This window comes from Brachionichthys hirsutus, chromosome 9, assembly GCF_040956055.1.
Source record: "Brachionichthys hirsutus isolate HB-005 chromosome 9, CSIRO-AGI_Bhir_v1, whole genome shotgun sequence".
Classification (NCBI taxonomy): Eukaryota; Metazoa; Chordata; class Actinopteri; order Lophiiformes; family Brachionichthyidae; genus Brachionichthys; species Brachionichthys hirsutus.
Window position 1 is genome coordinate 12,004,021 of NC_090905.1, and position 20,126 is coordinate 12,024,146.

At 44.2% G+C, this 20,126-nt stretch overlaps 2 protein-coding genes across 2 annotated transcripts in view; both read left to right on the top strand.

Moving 5' to 3' along the window:
* The window catches only part of herc2 (HECT and RLD domain containing E3 ubiquitin protein ligase 2), a 39,205-nt gene extending 28,540 nt beyond the window's left edge, over positions 1–10,665 (top strand). Inside the window, exons 72-91 of the mRNA XM_068743835.1 lie at positions 390–548; positions 647–765; positions 898–1,023; positions 1,135–1,290; positions 1,388–1,702; positions 2,257–2,471; positions 2,585–2,762; positions 2,933–3,094; positions 3,364–3,455; positions 3,556–3,695; positions 3,878–4,065; positions 4,187–4,384; positions 4,521–4,604; positions 4,928–5,069; positions 5,170–5,364; positions 5,587–5,699; positions 7,128–7,318; positions 7,406–7,511; positions 7,592–7,804; positions 8,515–10,665. Of these exons, the coding sequence (XP_068599936.1) occupies positions 390–548; positions 647–765; positions 898–1,023; positions 1,135–1,290; positions 1,388–1,702; positions 2,257–2,471; positions 2,585–2,762; positions 2,933–3,094; positions 3,364–3,455; positions 3,556–3,695; positions 3,878–4,065; positions 4,187–4,384; positions 4,521–4,604; positions 4,928–5,069; positions 5,170–5,364; positions 5,587–5,699; positions 7,128–7,318; positions 7,406–7,511; positions 7,592–7,804; positions 8,515–8,787 (3,365 nt within the window). The 3' untranslated portion in view covers positions 8,788–10,665. The remainder of the gene's footprint in view (positions 1–389; positions 549–646; positions 766–897; positions 1,024–1,134; positions 1,291–1,387; positions 1,703–2,256; positions 2,472–2,584; positions 2,763–2,932; positions 3,095–3,363; positions 3,456–3,555; positions 3,696–3,877; positions 4,066–4,186; positions 4,385–4,520; positions 4,605–4,927; positions 5,070–5,169; positions 5,365–5,586; positions 5,700–7,127; positions 7,319–7,405; positions 7,512–7,591; positions 7,805–8,514) is intronic.
* Positions 10,666–14,061: 3,396 nt separating this feature from the next.
* oca2 (oculocutaneous albinism II) overlaps positions 14,062–20,126 on the top strand; it is a 30,564-nt gene continuing 24,499 nt past the window's right edge. Inside the window, 5 exon segments of the mRNA XM_068743481.1 lie at positions 14,062–14,303; positions 17,215–17,310; positions 17,740–17,925; positions 18,140–18,197; positions 18,944–19,028. Coding sequence (XP_068599582.1) covers positions 14,062–14,303; positions 17,215–17,310; positions 17,740–17,925; positions 18,140–18,197; positions 18,944–19,028 — 667 coding nt within the window.

The following is a 20,126-nucleotide window of genomic DNA, read 5'->3' on the forward strand; positions in this document are numbered from 1 at the left end:
TTGCGCAGCTAATAGAGGCCATTGTAATCGGAGTTCCAGGACTCTCGCTGGACCACAGAACACACATCCTTTGCTTGTTGTTTTTTATCGACTGTTTTTATGTTATTTCTTTTTATACTATTGTGCACTTTGAGATTTGTTTTCAAGTGTAAATTGCGTTTAAAATATAAAATCTATTATTATGGTGTTGCTCAAAGTGTGTCCAAGGGACTGCTCAGGGAGTTTGTGTGTTTGCTCAGACGCATGAACAATTAGAGGGAACATTGCCTCTGACACACTGATACGTATGTGATTTGACAGGGTGTTCCTGAAATCCCTCTATGATTGCACTGCTGCTCTGTCGTACACAGAGGCCGGTGACGCTGAGCTTTTTTTGTTCATTTCTTCAGGTCCCAAAGACTTGCTGTCAGATCGCTGTATCTTGTCCTGCCCCTCCATGGACTTGGTCACCTGTCTGCTGGACTTCAGGCTCAACTTCACCTCCAACAGGAGTATTGTGCCTCGCCTGGCTGCCTCCCTCGCTGCTTGTGCCCAGCTTAGTGCATTAGGTCTGGCATGTGTGTCCCAATATTTTCATGTCTCCGTACAGTTGATGCATTTCACTTTGGGTCACATGCTTATGCTGTATTTGTTGTGATCTTGTCAGCTGCGGGGCACAGGATGTGGGCTCTGCAGAGACTGCGGAAGCTCCTGACCACAGAGTACGGGCAGTCCATTAATATAAACAGGCTGCTGGGTGACAGCGAAGGCGAGGCGCGCTCTATGGTGAGGCACTCATGCAGTTACTGCAGTGCTACTGATCTGACAACTGTTTTCAAAGACAAAAACAAAGCATGGGTTTAAAATGCATTTTGTGTCTTTAGATTGAATGGAATCGATCAATGATCTGTGTTTCAGAGTTTCACAGGCAGTGCACTGGCCGCTCTAGTCAAGGGGCTGCCAGAGGCTCTCCAGAGACAGTACGAGTACGAGGACCCTGTTGTCCGGGGAGGGAAGCAGCTGCTTCATAGCCCATTTTTCAAGGTACGTTCAGAATTATTTCCTTACCAACTCAATATCACCACAGGTTGAGTTTTGTGATCTTCTACACATCATTAGATGCAGTCTGTGGCTAATTTAAACATTTTTGTTCAGGTCTTGGTAGCTCTAGCCTGCGATCTCGAGCTTGATACCTTACCCTGCTGTGCTGAGACCCATAAGTGGGCCTGGTTCCGCCGATACTGCACTGCTTCCAGAGTAGCTGTGGCTCTAGACAAGAGAACCTCTCTACCAAGACCTTTCTTGGATGAGGTGAGTGTGCCAGGCTATGACTTCGGTGCCAGCTTGCGCTTTTCTTCATTAGGCTTTGATCAGGGAATGTTCTTAATCCGTTTCTCCGCTTTTGAAGGTCACAAAGAAGGTCCGTGAGCTCATGGCTGATCACGAGAGCATGAACGGCCTCCATGAGAGCCACGATCTCTTCAAGCGTGAGCACGACGAGCAGCTTGTACAGTGGATGAACAGGAGACCAGACGACTGGACCCTCTCTGCCGGAGGGAGTGGCACAATCTACGGCTGGGGCCACAACCACAGAGGACAGCTGGGGGGCATTGAGGGGGCGAAGGTCAAGGTGCCCACACCCACTGAAGCCCTTGCCACACTGCGGCCGGTGCAGCTTATTGGTGGAGAGCAGACCCTGTTTGCTGTCACTGCTGATGGAAAGGTATTTATAAAACTGGGGGGTACCAATAGAACCATTCCGTTCCTTCCCAGTTCATCATTACCCCGTCTGAGTATATTCATCCAACACTAAAATAGCTTTTATATTAAAGAAGTTATTTTGCGGCACTACGGAATAACTTTTTAAATAATAATTTAACTGCTTTTTATTGGCTCGTTGACCATATTCACCTTAAATGTTGTCAAAAATTACTCAAATTCTGATGAGGCTTTGTTTGGAATATTATGAATTTTGATGCTTTGTCATGTTTATACATTCATCATGAACCCAAACTTAAGAGAAATAACTCTTTGTCAGATATGTAGCACACACACACACACATAATTAAATTAGACCTGGTACCGCCCCGTCTGCCCAGAATAGTACCGTCTGTGATGCTAAAACTAGTTTCATTTATTATGTGTTTTCATGTAGAAAGCTCTTACTGAAACACTTAAATCCATTCCAGCGATTGTATTGATCAACAATGTCAATCAGACACCATTCAGAGAAATGTAATATGCTATAAAACTAATACAGGCTTGGTTGATCCTCAGCTGTATGCTACAGGATATGGAGCAGGGGGCCGACTGGGTATTGGAGGCACAGAGTCTGTGTCCACGCCCACTTTACTGGAGTCCATCCAGCATGTCTTCATCAGGAAAGTGGCTGTAAACTCTGGAGGGAAGCACTGCCTGGCACTGTCCTCTGAGGGAGAGGTCTACTCGTGGGGTGAGGCTGAAGATGGAAAGCTCGGCCATGGGAACAGAAGGTTGGGGCTGAAATATAGCACACATGTTCATATAAATCCATGCAACTAAAAATATTAAGACATGAAGATGAAGCGGATGAGATGAAGTGTTTTCCTTTTAAATGTGACTTCAGTCCCTGCGACCGCCCTCGTGTAATCGAGTCCCTGAGGGGGATTGAAGTTGTGGATATAGCAGCAGGAGGGGCACACAGCGCTTGCATCACAGCCAGTGGAGAGCTCTTCACCTGGGGCAAGGGGCGCTACGGACGGTTGGGTCATGGAGACAGCGAGGACCAGCTCAAACCCAAGCTGGTTAGTAGTCTTCAGCTCAGTCGTCTGAAAAGCTCGTTACACATATAGTAGCCTCAAGGTTTGTCACTGTGTGTGCAGGAATCACACTTTACTTCACCTCACTCTGACGGGGTTTCCTTGACAGCCGCAGTGACGTGAAGCTTATGTTGCTGTCTGTGTGCTGTTTCCAGGTGGATGCGCTGCAAGGACACAGGGTCATCGATGTTGCCTGTGGCAGCGGGGATGCCCAGACTCTGTGTCTAACGGATGATGACATGGTCTGGTCCTGGGGAGATGGCGACTACGGCAAATTGGGCCGGGGAGGCAGTGATGGCTGCAAAATCCCCATGAAGGTAAGGCAATTTACACAGCAGTGAGCGCTGGCGTTCAGCGGCAGCATAATTTTATACTATTAGTTATTCCAAATATGAAGATGAATGGAAATAAATCTAAATGTACCACCCTCGCCAGCTATAATCTAAATACGAGTCCACAGTCATGTGATGGTTATTGTCATTTGGTGTGACATGAAACCTTTACATGAGTCCCGGGGAGTTCAGTTCCACAAACGTTTTACATTTAGCTCCATGAAAAGCTTGATGAACGGCTTCCTTGTTTTTAGATTGACTCGCTCACCGGCCTTGGAGTGGTCAAGGTGGAGTGTGGATCTCAGTTTTCTGTAGCTCTCACTAAATCTGGAGCCGTGTACACGTGGTACGTACTCTACACTGCTGAACGAAGGATCTGCCAAGAAGTATTTGTCACATCTGAGAGGATATAACTCGATTGTATATGCTACCTGTGTCATCCTTAGGGGCAAAGGGGACTATCACCGTCTGGGCCACGGCTCTGATGACCATGTTCGACGACCCAGACAAGTTCAGGGGCTGCAAGGAAAGAAGGTCATTGCCATCGCCACCGGGTCGCTGCACTGCGTGTGCTGCACAGAGGATGGTGGGACTGATCATTTGATGCATGATCCACCATTTTGAAAATGTTTCCTAATGATGTATCTGTCAGGTTGTTTTAGTTTTCTTTCCCATCTTGCTAGTTGGTGTCATTTGGTTCCCTCAGGTCAGCGAAGTCGTGCTGGATTGCAGCTTGACGGAAAGCTTTGCTTGTTGTGTTTGGCTCAGGAGAAGTTTACACATGGGGTGACAACGACGAGGGCCAACTCGGAGATGGGACCACAAATGCCATCCAGCGGCCACGGCTGGTGGCTGCTCTGCAGGGAAAGAAGATCAACAGGGTGGCCTGTGGTTCTGCGCACACCCTCTCCTGGTCCACCAGCAAGCCCACTAATGCTGGGAAGCTGCCTGCACAGGTACTGCATCTGTTTGTATGTTGACTCCCTGTTCCAGTAGATGGCAGTAACGCCTCGCTGTCAGAGATATCAAGTCCACTTCATGCTGAAGATGTCTGACTGCATGTTCGGTGTGTTGAAGGTTCCCATGGAGTACAACCACCTGCAGGAGATCCCCATCATGGCCCTGAGAAACAGGCTGCTGCTGCTGCACCACATCTCTGAGCTCTTCTGCCCCTGTATACCCATGTTTGACCTGGAGGGTCGGCTGGGTCAGGCAGGCCACGGACCATCTGTGGGCTTCGACACGCTGAGGGGCATCCTTATCTCCCAGGGAAAGGTAAATTATCTAGGATTGAAATTAAAGAAAGAATTATTGATTTACTAAAAGGAATAAGTTTAAAGCCATAATTCAAGAGTAGAAGGCTTTTGTCTGAATAGCGCTATAACCTCGTCTTTTATGTTTGGTGGAACAGGAAGCAGCTTTCAGGAAGGTGGTTCAAGCCACGATGGTGAGGGACAGACAGCATGGACCTGTGGTGGAGCTCAACAGGATACAGGTACAGAAGTAATTACATGAAAACAGCATCCAGTTTTAACATCTACTCACGTTTAACTTTCTCTTAGTCTTCCTGCTCCCTCTCACTGTGGTTGTGCTATAGCTGTATTCCAGACGGGCTCCAGAGCCTTGCATGTGATGCCTTTCATAACAGAATAGTTCTGTAGCCGGTCTGCAGAAGTTCCTGGACTGATACTTGGACTTTTTGTCCAGTTCCTGTTGTATTTGTGTTACAGCTGTCCCACACAGTTATACATGCCTATCAAGAAGTTATTCACTCTGAACAGTAACAACCGTTTTTCTTCTTCTTCTTTCAACCTGCAGGTGAAGCGTTCCCGTAGTAAAGGCGGGCTGGCAGGTCCTGATGGGACAAAGTCGGTATTTGGTCAGATGTGTGCCAAAATGAGTTCATTCAGCCCAGACAGCCTGCTGCTCCCTCATCGAGTGTGGAAGGTCAAATTTGTGGGTACGTCCTCCGCTGTCACGTCTCATTGTTTCGCCTCTGATGTAATATTTATTAAAATGAATGTAGAATGAAGGACGTGCGCCCTCTTTTTTTCCATCAGGCGAGTCCGTGGACGACTGTGGTGGAGGCTACAGTGAGTCAATCGCTGAAATGTGCGAGGAGCTACAAAACGCCCTGACGCCGCTGCTCATCGTCACTCCTAATGGCCGCGATGAGTCTGGCGCCAACAGGGACTGTTTCCTGCTCAACCCCGCAGCCAAATCCTCTCTGCACATGAGCATGTTCCGCTTTCTAGGTATGATACTATTAATCTCCCAGTCGGGTCTCGTGGGGTGTTGGTCCTTACAAAGGAAATCTAAAGAGCTGCATGTGTTGGAACATTTTCACTGATCGAACACCCGGCCTGACCTACTTCATTATGCATTTGTACATTTCTGCTGCTTCTGCACGAGACAGTGACGGATAGCTGTTCCTATTTGATCTGTATGTAATGCGCTCTGCCCTGCTGTGTCTGCAGGAGTGCTCCTGGGCATTGCGATCCGAACCGGAAGCCCTCTTAGCCTCAATCTAGCAGAGCCAGTGTGGAAACAACTGGCAGGAATGAACCTGACCATTGCTGACCTCAGTGAGGTACGATCACAGCCGCCTCCACTCTGTGCAGGCTTGAAGTGTATGATGAGTAATGAGTGAGAATAAACAGGTTTCCATGATGAATAATAAACGGAGAATTCTTATAACATTTCCAAACATCGGTTTGTGAAAGATGATGCCTTTCTAAGCAGCAGTAAAATAAAACAAACACTTGTATGAATTAGTCTGACTTACTCTGAAATAAGTGTTTAGCTAGGAAGATTTGTATGTGGGAGACGAAAAATGAAACATCTTTTAGCGCTCCTGGCCCGTGAGCTACCTCCGCACAGCTTCGTGTTTTTGCTTTTATTTTGGAAAAAGGTTTCCCCATCAAGCAATGCTAAAGAAAGTGTGTGTGTGTGTGTGTGTGTGTGTGTGTGTGTGTGTTTGCACCCTTTATCAATATCCACACAGAACCACGGCATACACACTCACCAAGTTTTATTGAAATCCACCCAGTAGGTTTTCGGTAACACCACTAAAAATCCAAACAACCAACCTGTGTGAAAACATGGCCGCCTTGTTGGAGGTATGTTTGACAGTTTAAGTGTAGTCATAAAAATACTTTTTTATGGATGGAGCGTTCTCTTTTTTTGTTTGTTGTTATTCAGATTGAATTAGCCAACAGTTAGATATAGTTATAGATTTAAAAACTGAAGCTACTGCTGACTGCTGTAATCTTGGGGCTCAAGAGTTTGGTTTTTCATTCAGATGTTTTTTCGTGCCTCCATATCGAACCATCCCATCATTCGAGGTCACTGGCAGATCCATGCCCACATTCCTACATTTTTGTGTTTTCATCTGCTGATTTCTGACAACACAACTCTTTGTGTGCATCTTCTAACATGAAGCGCCATTCAGGTTTCACGTAACTTCACGGTGTCTCCTCTCACCAACAAAAAGAATGTCTCTTTGTCGGGAATGATATAACATTTTAATCCCTTGTGATCGGTATTATAACCTGTAGAAAGAACACATTCCTTTACGTTCACTTTCAGATTAAACTTTAAGCCTAACACCACCGTGCTGCCCGAGCTGCACTGTAATCTCATACTTTACCTGCTCTTTGCAACGGTTCGAATGATTTTACATTCCCTTAAGGAAAGTAAGTCATCTGCTCAGCTTTTGTTAAATGGATGCCCTGAGATGTCTCGCGCTGCGATCATGAGCTGGGAGGAAGGCTCGCTCCTTTCACAGAGCTGCTCTTGTTATGTGGTTTTGCCCTTGAGGTATTTACAAAGGTTGGTTGTCAAATTAATTCAAAGAAAGAGTGGATGCCAGTGGAGCTCAGACAGAGCTGTGTCGTCAGCAGGAGAGCCTGCAGACATGCACGCACGCACACACACACACACACACACACGCACACGTGAGATTGGATATATTATTTGTGTTGGGATATGAAGCGGTTATCTGTTCTGTGCCTCCCAGGTTGATAAGGATTTTATTCCCGGTTTGATGTACATCCGGGACAACGAGGCCACTGCTGAGGAGTTCGAGGCCATGACCCTACCTTTCACTGTTCCCAATGCCAGCGGCCAGGACATCCAGCTCAGCTCCAAGTACTCCCACATCACCCTGGAGAACCGAGCAGAATATGTCCGCCTGGCAATTAACTACAGGTGAGGAACCCGACTGAATGAGCAGAGCTGCCACTTCCCAAGTATTTATGTTTGTGTTCAACGTTCCTTTTTCCATCCTGTCTACAGGCTCCATGAGTTTGATGAGCAGGTCTCTGCTGTGCGTGAGGGAATGGCTCGGGTGGTTCCAGTTCCCTTGCTGTCACTTTTCACTGGTTATGAACTGGAAACGATGGTTAGTGAGAGCAGGTTGTGAAGCGACCTTGGTCTTCAGGCTGTGTGCTGGTATGACGGTAAAGGTTTTCCTCTCCTCAGGTGTGTGGGAGCCCAGACATCCCTCTCCACCTGCTGAAGTCAGTGGCCACTTACAAAGGGGTGGAGCCGACATCGCCGCTCATCCAGTGGTTCTGGGAGGTCATGGAATCTTTCTCCAACACAGAGAGGTCCCTTTTCCTTCGGTTCGTCTGGGGCCGCACTCGTCTGCCTCGCACTATCGCTGACTTCCGCGGCCGGGATTTTGTTGTTCAGGTGAGTAATCTTCCTACCTCTACCGAAAAGGTGTTTGAAACGGAGAATCCAGCCCCCCAAAAGAAAGGATTAAGGAGGGAATAAAAAGCCTCAGAGTTTAGTGTTTGGAAAAAAGGCTAAAGGCCGCTACACATGGCAACACCAGTAGAATTTATATGGAAACACTGAATCCAGATGTTCCAACTCTTCATCTTCTGAGGGACGAAAGGACCACTCATATTTGCACGTGGGGGGAAACGCAGGTACAAAAAAGGCATTACACCACAAAGCCTTTATTCAAGCAGACGCAGTTGTGTTCAGTGAAGTAGTGTGAAAGCCAAAGCTGAGCTCAGCATTACAGTAGATCCACAGAATATTTACCCAAGGTCAGCATGTCTGAACTCAGATCCCAGAGAATGAAGCACTGGAAAAGGCTATTTCAGTGTGACACACTCGACCAAAGATAGGTATTTACCTTCATCTCTTCAATGCATGACTCAACATCAAATTACTTCTGAGCAGCCAGAGAAGCGCTGAAATGTTCTGGGAGCCGTGTATGGACAAGACGGTAGACGGAGGAGAGCGAATATTCTGCCTGCTGATTGTCTTTGTGTTGATTTACTGCTCACCCACTTCCTTTCATTACTCCACTCGGCACGACAGACGAGTAGAAAAGGAGGGTGAGCTCCGAAAGGGAATGCAGGCTAACAGGCTTCATCCTTTGTTCACAGGTGCTGGATAAGTACAACCCACCTGACCACTTCCTGCCAGAGTCCTACACGTGCTTCTTCCTGCTGAAGCTGCCCAGGTATTCATGTAAACAGGTGCTGGAGGAGAAACTGAAGTACGCCATTCACTTCTGCAAGTCTATCGACACCGACGACTACGCTCGCATCGCCCTGTCCGGGGAGCCCGCCGCCGACGACAGCAGTGAAGACTCTGATAACGAGGACGCAGACTCATTCGCTTCAGACTCTACCCAGGACTACTTAACAGGACACTGAACTCTTAACAGAAGGATGAGTGGAAGAAGAAGCTCACCCATTAATACACATTTTCATACAGGCGATCTCCTTAGACACCAAGGTCTGAGGACAAATGTGCAATGAGCTTTAAAGCACTATAAGCTTAAGAGAGGAACAAACGCTGGTTTTCTCTAATTTAGTTTCTTTAAAATAAAGTGGGGCGATCAGCTGCACATGGTGTGTTCTGTGGGAATCATACAGTATGTATCATTACAGCGTAAAAGTAATGGCTCCTGCCTTGCACTGTGGTAGACTTCTCCCTCTTGTTAGTGTGAATTATCTGTCCCTAGTCTGTAAATCGTCACCCGGCTCAGTCAGAGCCCACTGAAGGGTCCTTTTAAGATTCTTGTATTTAACCCACTGAACCATAGTTTGTGCACTGTCTCCTTAAAGAATGTATATAATATGATTGTGCCATGTATTCACAGAAGGTCTCATTAAATGCATATTAAATGTTAACAAATTTCTGTTAGTAAATTCAAATGGAAAGAAGGCTAAAGCTCTCTTTGTGATAGTTTGTTTAAATATTCTATAATCATTGTGTTTAATCTCTTGGCTCAGCAAAACAAAAAAATTAATTCAGAAAAACGACAGCAAGCAGTTTGTTATACCAAAATGGCCTATTTGTATTTGTTTTGGCTCATCGTGGTCCGTAGATCGGATGGATCGGATAGATTACGATATGCTAAGTGTAATGCGAGGGTTAACAGCTCCTCAATTCAAAAAGCCATCTTAATGAATTCTCCAAACTAGGTCAGCCCAGTTGTGTTTTCTTTCAGTCATTTATCCAGGCAGCGTGTAGTTCCTAAACCAGGTGTTGGTTTTGGGCTCTTCAGTAACGGTTATAAACTTGTAGCAGGATGGATATGGGCTGCGACCTTGACACCGCCCGTAGCTCTGGGATTAAAGGAATATCCTACCACTGCTCAGCCACAGAGACTGAATCTTCCTCACGCTGGGAAAATAAAACGGCTGTGAGGGGGATCTCGAGACTCACGCTCACTCAAGCGTAGACGTCACTACACATTCCTCGTGTGTAGTGGTGCATAGTACACTGTGTGTGTGTGTGTGTGTGTGTGTGTGTTTTCCACACCCACTTCTCACACTTGTAGATTCATGCATGGTTGTGCGTAGATCAAATACAGAGTAAATCGCTGTTTCAATAGATTTCGGCATGATATGACTTACGTTTTATTAGCATTCTTTGTAGACTTAGTGTTTTTTCTGAAATAATCACGAGATTTGTTTTACTGGGGGGAGTCAGGTGCTTCTCCATATACTGTAAGGAGGGAGGAAGGAGAGTAGGAAGGAGGAATGAACTCCATTCACCTTTTATCCAAGAGGCTTTAAAGATAAAAGGCAAAATGCCTTCATGCTTTTCTTACAAGTCCAATTGACTTTATTCAATACAGAGATCTGCCTTGTCCTGGATGAGACCCTCTAACAAACATTTAAAGTTGTGTTTTTTTAATAGGGGAAGTTTTTCCAGTTCATGTGATGAACGAGTTTCCAAGTATTCTGTAAAGATCGGCTCCTTCCTAGAAAAATTCAAACAAGCACACCCTCAAACTGAAAGGATGGAATGAAACTATGTCACATGACTTCCTGACGAGCATAACAGATCTTAGAAACATTCATTCATACACAGTCTGTCATCTGTTTTGCTTTGTTGGGTCTAATTGTTGTGATTTAGATTAACTCGGAACATTTGTTGGGGTACGCCCTGTCAATAAGTCAGGGAAAGAATTAGTCTTTGAATGTTTTTGAGATGCACTGGTGCAGCAACAAGTCTGGAACAAAATCCCTTTGTAATATATATTTGTATTACCTTAAACAAATATACTCCAGGGATCTGTTTGTCTGTCTGTCTGTCTGTTTGTTTGTTTGTTTGTCTGTCCGCGCGCATAACTCAAAAACTAGTAACCCAATCGACTTGACATTTTTACACAAGCAAGGTTCTGTCCGTGGCTCGGTCCTCCCCGAGAATGGCGTTGATCCGGATCTGGATCCAGATTCTAGAATTTTTAAAGGATTCTTTAACATTGCGAGATAGGGCACTTTTTGACATTTTTCTTAATTTCTTCAAAACATATGGTGGTATGGATCTGAAAAAATTCATTCTAGTTTCATATATGTTACAGTTGTAGTTGTATCTTTTCCCGTTCCGGAGCAGCAGGCTAGCGCAGGTTTGGCCCCTCTGATCCGGAAGCCCTGTTTGCTGTCTCACAAGATCAAACAGTCTATTGGAGGCGAGGGTCTGCAATCTCTGATTGTCTTTTTCTAGTTTGTTATTGTGTTAGATCTGAATCACCATACAACGATCTCCTTCAGCCTGGAGACACTGCCTCCTCTCAGACCTCCTGGTCTCTCCTGTGCACAACGTGCATCTAGTATGCTTTGTAGAATCATGTGGGATTTAATACTGAGGGAATCAATTCAATTCAATTTTATATATATATAGCACCAGATCACATCAGAAAGTTATCTCAAAGCACTTTACAGGATTATTAGGGAAAAGAAAGAGCCCAACTTCCAGGGATCAAAGGTCGCACATTCCAACGGAGGCTCCGACTCCTTCGCTGAGGTCATGGTCTGTAGATGGACTTACAGCAGCTTGCTGTGAAACATTTGCCTGATGTGTTACTAATGAAACCCTTTACCTGTGAAATGGTCCAATAGCACGTCGTTAAGTATTTCACCAATGGAGAGCACCCAGAGCTTTTTGAATCGGGCCTGTTTTGAGCTATGCCGTCTCATTTTCTAACCCAGCACCCACAGACGCTGTCATACGCTGCTTCTCCATGAATTGAACATGGTTCACTGGCTAACAGCTATACACAGTTCTGTGGCGCTGGTTAAATTGGTCATAGCTGATCCAGTCAGTGTCCATCAATCCTCCATAATAAGTCAATGGTATTGCCTTGAACATATTCACATAGAGCGCATATTCAGTTTGTAAACAGGACAAAGTATTGCTATAAATACATTAAGCAAGGTAGCACGGTGGCGCAGTGGGCAGCGCTGATGCCTCACAGCAAGAAGTTCAAAGGTTCGATTTGAAAATGACCATTTCCAGCATGAAAATCCATAATTTTCCCTGTAATGCATTTTTATTTAGCACCCAAATGTGTTTTTAATAACCTGGAAGGGAATAAAATCGTAAAATAACATGATTTAGTGTAATTCCATATGAGTCACCTCAAAGAATAATAAGTACAAATAGAGACATTTGCAAATGGATAAAGGACAGGTGGACATTTCTGTCCACTCGAAGGGTCATGGATGTAACATTTTTGAAGGGTAACACCAGGGTTAATCTGATTCATTCTGTTATAAACCACAATTTGTGTTTTAAGACTCTCTCCTTGGCGTACATGTGATTGCACTTTTCTTGCTACTGTCTCACACCATCCCACAAGACCAGTGTGCCGTCTCCCCCCCTGGACATCAGCTTTCATCCTCTGATGTCACACGCAACCATGACTCCAGAGCAGGTGACTCCATCCAAAGGGAATCAATGGGAACCAGTGTCTTCACTGAATTCTGAATTCAACGTGGAACTCAGCCAGGGAAGGATGAATGGAAGTGGGAATATGTTTTTGTTTCGGATATTGCACACTTCACTGATAGATGACAGTCACTGGGGAAAAGATTAGTGGTGGGAGTTCCTGATTATTTACGTCCTGTCAGTCAGGTTCTGCGGACTTTACTCATGAATGGCAGAATGTTAAAATCCTAAGCCTCTTTTGTGTTGGGTCAAATTCAAATGTAGTGAAGGATTAAAGTAAAGCTTCAGTCTTTACAGTCGCTGCTAATAGTTCTCCGTCCTACATCTCCTTTCTAAATATAAGAGATCATTGTTGAATTTACAACATGAAACATTGAGCCAAATGAAAATTATATTTGTTTCAATCAGAGACATGAACAGTCTGAATGAATGAGACACTCCCCTCAACACGCCTACACACACACGCATGCATGCATGCACACACACACACACACACACACACACGCATACCACCTCCTCCTGAACTCCTCCAGACTGGGGAGTTAAGGGGAAAAGGAAACACCTCTGGCCGAAGCACTGTATCCAAATATACCAGAAAAAACAAAGGAAAGCGCCACACACACACACACCTACACACACACCCACACACACCCTACTCAACATTGTACTGCTGGATATTCACTGTTTATCATCACAAACCTCCTCATCATCATCGTCATCATCATCACTGCAGTCATTATCATCTCTGTCTTCTTCATCACCATCACATAGAAATCTTTGTGTTTGAAGGTAAGTCTCATGAATTCCTGAAGTTGTGATGTAATACATTCTTTCTTGAAGTTTGTTTTTGACGTTTGCCTCAGAGTGAAGGAGAAACACAGAGTCTTTGTAAACGTGAAAGCATCTCTGGTGGATCGTTAAAGCTCAGCTCAGGTTTTTGTCTTGTATTCTCAGAGAATTAATATCTGAAAGTAATAATCTCACTGGAGATTACGAGTGTGTGCGTGTGTGTGTGTGCGCGTGTGTGATCTCCTGCTTTAATGCATTGTGACTTATTTTTCGGGGTGTCCTGTGATGCGTCTTGTGGCTTGTTACTAATCTGTCTAGACTTCACGGCATCGGATGGCTCTTTCATCAATGCTGAGCGTTTGATCCATTTATTGTTCTCTTTATCGGAGGTTTTTATTTGGTTTGAAGTGCACCAGGGTGAGAAAACCCTGCATCGATCCTCCAGGCACGCATGGGAGGACTTTAATTGTTTCCTTCTGTTCTTTTGAGGTTTATTCACTAGTTTTTATTCATATAAATTCACAGCACAAGTATAGAAGAACAAAAAAGTCTGACACCAAAGTCCAAACAGTAAAGTGCAAAAAATATACACAGAGACATTTGAGGGACTGAAGAATAGTACATTGTGATTGGTTAAAGGTAGTTTAGATATATAGTACATGACGAAAGAGTACAAGATGGTCTCATGAAGTAAATATACATACAGAGGGTTCTGAAAACATCCCACTGCAGCTTCTTTTGACCATGATGTATTGAGGGACCAAGAGAGATGTGGACACCAGTGCAGCAGCAGTAAAAATATACAAAATACCCAAAAATGAAGTCAGGAACTAGCTCCATATTAAGGAGATGGTTGTGTCAACTGTTTGCGGACCTCTCGCCAACTGCTGAATTGAATCTGTTTTAAGATACTTGCCAAGTTGAAACTCTTCTTCTTGCCCTCCAGCCGTGCCGCCATGTATTTGGAGAACAAAAGCAGCCTGGAGGTTGAGATGTCTCAGACATCGGCCCAAGGCCATCCGAGCAGGAGCAGTCTGAGGTCACCGGAGGATTTGACCGGCAACTTTGGGGAGCTGCGTTTGCTGCAGGGCATCGCAGAGAGGAGAGAAACCCAGAAGCTGCAGCAGTCTGCAGTCCTACCCTCAGGACAGTGTGTCATCCATGCTGAGGGCTTTGTCCCTGTTCGACAAGAGGACGGGTACGACCGCTAAACAGGTTTCTGCTCTCGCTAGGTGGATTAATGACAAAATATTTCCAGTCAATATATTAGATTAGTGGGTAGTTGCAAGAAAGATGCGATGGAGACTATTTAAATGCACTAAGAATGGACTCAAGTGACATCAACAAACGCAAACAAATTAGCAAATGTCCACAAAATATATTTTTTTTCTATACACGATTCAATTCATGTATTCATGAGGTACACCTTGGACAAGCCGCTAGTTCACTGCAGGGTCACACACAGACAGACAATGATTCACACACACACGGACAATTTAGTGTAACCAATTCACATAACTTGCATGTTTTTAGTGGTGGTAGGAAACCGGAGAACCCGGAGAGAACCCACGCAGACACGGGGAGAACATACAAACTGTGAGGCAACAGCGCTAGCCACTGCACCACCGTGCTGCCCCAGCTGGAACAAATGGTTGTCCGATAGTAATCTTGGATCACCTTCTACAGTTCAGTTCAGTGCTTATGCCTTTGTACAAATTGCCCAAGATTTCCTAGTTTCATGGTAATGCATGAGTGGTTAAGGTGTTAATGACAAAAACGACGAACACTCCATCTGGTAATGTTAAAAAATGTGAGAAAAAAAAACTTGACTCTACTCCTGTATTCTGATGGACTCTAAAATCCATTTAATACTTAAAAAAAAAACTTTTAAATACTGAACACTTCTACCACATTTCAAACCCACGATGCAGTTTTTGAATAATCCTGCTAACAGTCAAACAAACAAAGAAGTGATGGAATATTCTTAGAATGTTTCAACACAGTCGTCCACAGAGCGACCCGAGTGTGAGTGTGTATCTCAGCCACTCAGGGGGAGGCTAATCTCAAACCCATGGGAGTGACTGTTGGGATTAAACAGTGGAATTCTTTGCCTTGTTAACTCATGCAGAGAAAATTGCACATGGCAAAAAATGTACTAGTACTAGCTTATAGTTACAGTATGTGTCTCCTGCATGGGCCTATAGTAGACTGGATTACATCTTTTATGTTTGAGTACAGTGGTGGTGATAAACTTTTTAATCTCTAGAGCGGCAGTCAAGTGATTAAATTCTTGAGTTCCTGTAGATTCAACATGAACCTTCACCATGCATGGAAATCAGGCACAGATTAAAATCATGGCACAGATAGACACCAAAATAATTAGAAAAGGGACTAAACATGATCAGAAAGTCAACAAGTGATAGTTTCCTTTATACTTGGACTGAAACTGCAATATTCAAGCTGTTGCAATAAATAGGTTAAATAAAAATACACAACCACACACTCTCAGAGGCAAACCCACAGAGAAATCTCTCCGGGTCTGTTATTCTTCTTCTTATATCTGCAGATATAAATATATAAATATATATACCTTATTGTTTTAGTTTTACTGCCAGCAGCAGTTTTGATCCCCTCTCACCATCCCACATCATCATTCTGGAGAGGAAGGCTGTGATAAACCCCCTGCATGCGACACGCATGAAAAGTTAGCGGCTGGCTGGTGAACATAGTTTAATTTTTTTTTTGCAATAGAGACATTTTGTCCCAAGAATTGATGCAGGGCAGCTAAAAGGTGATTGATTACTTTTTGTTATTTGTCAGGTGAGCAGACACATGACTTTGAATGAATGCTAATTTTGTTTGTTGTTTTGTAACTACTGCCCCCCAGTGGTCAAAAGAAGAAACGAACTATTAAATAAGGTCAAATAAATGGAAAATCATTTAATAGCAGAGTATAAAACAGTAAATCCTATGATTAATAAAACTTTGTCAGGACAATGAACAGCAACTCCTTTAAAATATAATATATTTCCCACAGGTCAATATTAATCCTATTAATCTGATGGAGGTGTCCTCAAAGGATCCGTTGTGTCACTCATCCTATTTTAAGATAGTTTTTTTTTTGTTGTTCTGCTCAAGGTCTTTAACTGCTCTCTAAAAAGTCATCTTCCAAACTCCAAGCCAAGTCACATCCAGGGGACAGGATCAGAGTCAAAGACAAGGGGAGAAAACGTTTGTAGACATGCAGTAAATCTCGTTGTAGTTGTATAAGAGTGCCAAAGAGGATTAGCGTGGCAGACTTCTTTACTGCAATGTAATCTGCTGCTTGATCCAACACCCCTGCCACAGTCAGAACGCCCAACTGTTGGGAGCATGTTGGGTCACACTGCCAGCCAGACTCATGAGCTGCTAACAACAATAGAAGAAAGGCATTATTGATGATAATTGGTTGAGTTAAAAGCCATCAAAACCAATAACAATATATGAATCAGAAAAACGCTTGAAGATGGCAAGATTAGGGGAGCCTTTCATTTTCAGAAGATTTCTATCAATCAGTTTTGGCTCTGTGGGTTGGAATTCCATTACGTAACTCTTGTCCTGACGTCGCTACTGTTATCAGAGGACTGCCAGGATGACTTTGGGTTTGATGAAACAGTGGATAGCTTTCAATATATAACAATTTCTTTTTCAAAATTATATTTATTGACATTTTCTTATTACAGAAAATAAAATAAAAAAGAGAATATATAACAATTATTGTTGCAGAGGAAGACACAGGTTCTGTATTCACATTGAAATATTCTGAGAGAGAGGTGAAGGAAGAAGTGTGTGTGTGTGTGTGTGTGTGTGTTTGGGACCCAGCTGTGATGCTCAGAGGGCAGCAGCCGGCTGCAGCAGCAGGATGACAGAAGACCCTCTAATGATCTCCTCAGGTGTCAAAGCCCCCAGCTGCTCGCCCACCTTTCTGCCCCCCCCACCTCCCCCCCCAGCTGTAAAGGGTCTGACAGCTGAGAGATTTGATGTCACTGTCACAGTTCCCTGTTTTCAAAAAGCACATTATACCAAGTGTCTTTGTCATCTCACTGTATTTCTCTGCATCTTATTCCCAGGCCCAATTTCAGCATGGTGAACTTCCTCAGAGGGAAATCAAACTCAGCCAACGTTTCCGAGAGGTCACCGCTGCTGAAATGCTCCCAAGATGACGCGTGAGTAATACTTCAAATAACGGAGCATCAAAGTGTCACACGTTAAATGAAAAAAGAAAAGAAACACCGCTGTCATTAAAAGTGACATCATGAAATAAAATGTGAGAAATGGAAAAGTAATGATATTTTATTATCATACGTTAAGTAGCTTCTTTATTTATATATTAATTATTATATTGGCACATTTGGAGACAACAATAATTTATTCCAGTCATTATGCCTTTATATTATTCATTAATGCAGTCAGGGTTTATAATCCGAGTCTGCCTGTGTCTGATTTTTGCTGAAGCAGTTTAAGAAGTTATCTGATGGAAATATAATTATTTTTTTAATATCTGCTTTTAATGTAACGAGTGATCTTAATTCACAACGACATGCTGGCGGTGTCATCACAGCTGTGGCGCTTGAAGTCTCTGTGCATTTCTCTAGTATTACTTACATGAGCATGAGTGACCCGAGCTTTATTGAGGGACAAGCGCCGTGGGACAACGGCTTCCTGGACCTGGAGAAGAGGTACCGGCTGGGCAGTGAAGTCACCAGCCTGTCCCTGTCCCGCTCCAGCTCCACGGACAAGAACGACCCTCTGGACAACTGCAGACTCACCAATAACATGAAGTGAGGCCCCTCGCGCTGTCGCTGTCGCCATGCGGTGTTGGTACAGCAGTTGAATAAGATTATTGAAAGGTTAAAGGACAATTGATTCAGAGGTATTTATTTGACAAGACAGTAATTGCGTTTGTCAGGACACTGTCGTTTCATCGTTGTGACCCCCCCCCCCCTCATGGGGATGAAAATCACCGTCACAGTAATTCTTACCGTCTCTTTTCAGATGCTGCTTCAGAGTCTCCAGAGTCACTGCCATCTTTGCTATCGTCATCCTCTGCAGTGTAAGTGAGCGTCTTTCTAGAATAATCAGAATCAGAATACTAACTGAAGACATTTATAAAATAACATCAGAACAGCTCCTCTGTCTCTCTATCACTCTCTCTCCCTCTCTTTATTTTTGGTTCTCCTCCTACCTGTCCTTCTTTCTGTCTCCCCCTCTCTGTCATTGTCTCTTTGTCTTTCTACCTCTGTCTCTCTGTCTCTCTGTCTCTCTCTCTTTCTCAACCCAACCGGTCCAGACAGATGGCCGCCCGCTATGAGTCTTAGGTTCTGTCCAAGGTTTCTGCCTGTTAAAGGGAAGTTTGTTCTTGCCTCCGTCGCCAACGTGCTTATTTGAAGTTGGGTTCTGTCTTTCCCTGCTACACCTGTAAAGTGTACCTTCCTGTTATGATCTGGCGCTATAGAAATAAAAAGGAACTGATTTGAATTGAATTAGTTTTGATTTGAAGCCCGTGAAACATCCAGGTGAATTTCTAGATTTTGAAGGCTTATAGTCTGAGCCATGATTTGATCCAGGGACGGGGCTCTGCCAGAAATGTCCTGTCACTGCCTCACACATGTGTTGTATGGAGAATCCGCCATGTAACACATGATACAATGTGAATGTCAGGAATCTTATTTAGATTTGAGAATGTGTAATTCTGATGCCACTTGCATGAGATCGAACCCACACAATGTTTTATTGATCTGTATCTTGGCATTTCTGCTCTGATCAGAGTGAATAATGTGGATGAACATCTGCTTCCAGCTGTTCTTCAGCATGTACCCAGATCGAGACAACCCTTGGAGGATGCTGGCGGTCTCTTCAACAGACAGCTTCTGAATCCTTTACTGCTGCACTGTGAAACGGAATGTTCATTTCTGAAACTCAAACAGTGGGCTGCATCAAGCAGGACAGGCCTTTAGTGAATCGAGGGAGGGATGGGATGCAGACACACAGAAAATGAACATTAACAAAGGAAAGATCTACTTTGACAAATGTTTAAAAATGTGGCTCTTCACTATGAAGTTACGGAGATTTAAATAGTCCGGTTGAGACTGATACGGTTTATGACAGGGGTCCCCAAACTACGGCCCGCGGGCCGGATCCGGCCCATTTCCACATTTGGCCTGGCCCCCTGAACAATACCAGAGACCCAAAATAGAATTTACTTATTTTATTTCCTTTCCATACAACATGAGTAGCCTCCCTTTTATTTTTAATGATGGTCACATACTGCCAGAAAGTTAATGTTCCAATGTTCTGTAATATCAACTTATTACATAGTAATTACTTTGTAATAACAGGGCAAGTTTCCTCACCTCCAGAAAGTTAATGTTCTGTAATATCAACTTATGACATAGTAATTACTTTGTAATAACAGGGCAAGTTTCCTCACCTCCAGAAAGTTAATGTTCTGTAATATCAACTTATGACATAGTAATTACTTTGTAATGACAGGGCAAGTTTCCTCACCTCCACGGTGGCATGGTTGGCAGCATTGTTGAGTGGGGCAAAATGGCCCTGGTGTCGAATCCCACTACGGGAATGAGATGGAGCAGGGGCAACAGGGTAGGTCCAGGGCACGCCTGAGCGGAGTGGAGTGGACCAGTGGTCCAGTTCACTCCGCCCAGGTAAGGCCCTGGGCCTACCCTGTTGCCCCTACTCCACCCCCACTCCCACAGTTGGATGCGAACCCAGTTCCTCTGGCAGTAGACCGGTAACCCTACCGACTACGCCACCGTATAGGTGAGGAAACTTGAGGTATTCTCAGACCACAGCGTGTTGTTGTGTTGTTCTGTGTTGCTATGTTGTTGTGTTGTTATGTTGTGCTTTTTCCTTTTGTGTTATGTGGAGTGGGCGTGTCTCCGACCAGGTGACGTCGTACTGGATTCAAAACCAGTGCCTCTGGTCTAAAGTCAACAATGATACTGTCTATTTATCCTAACGT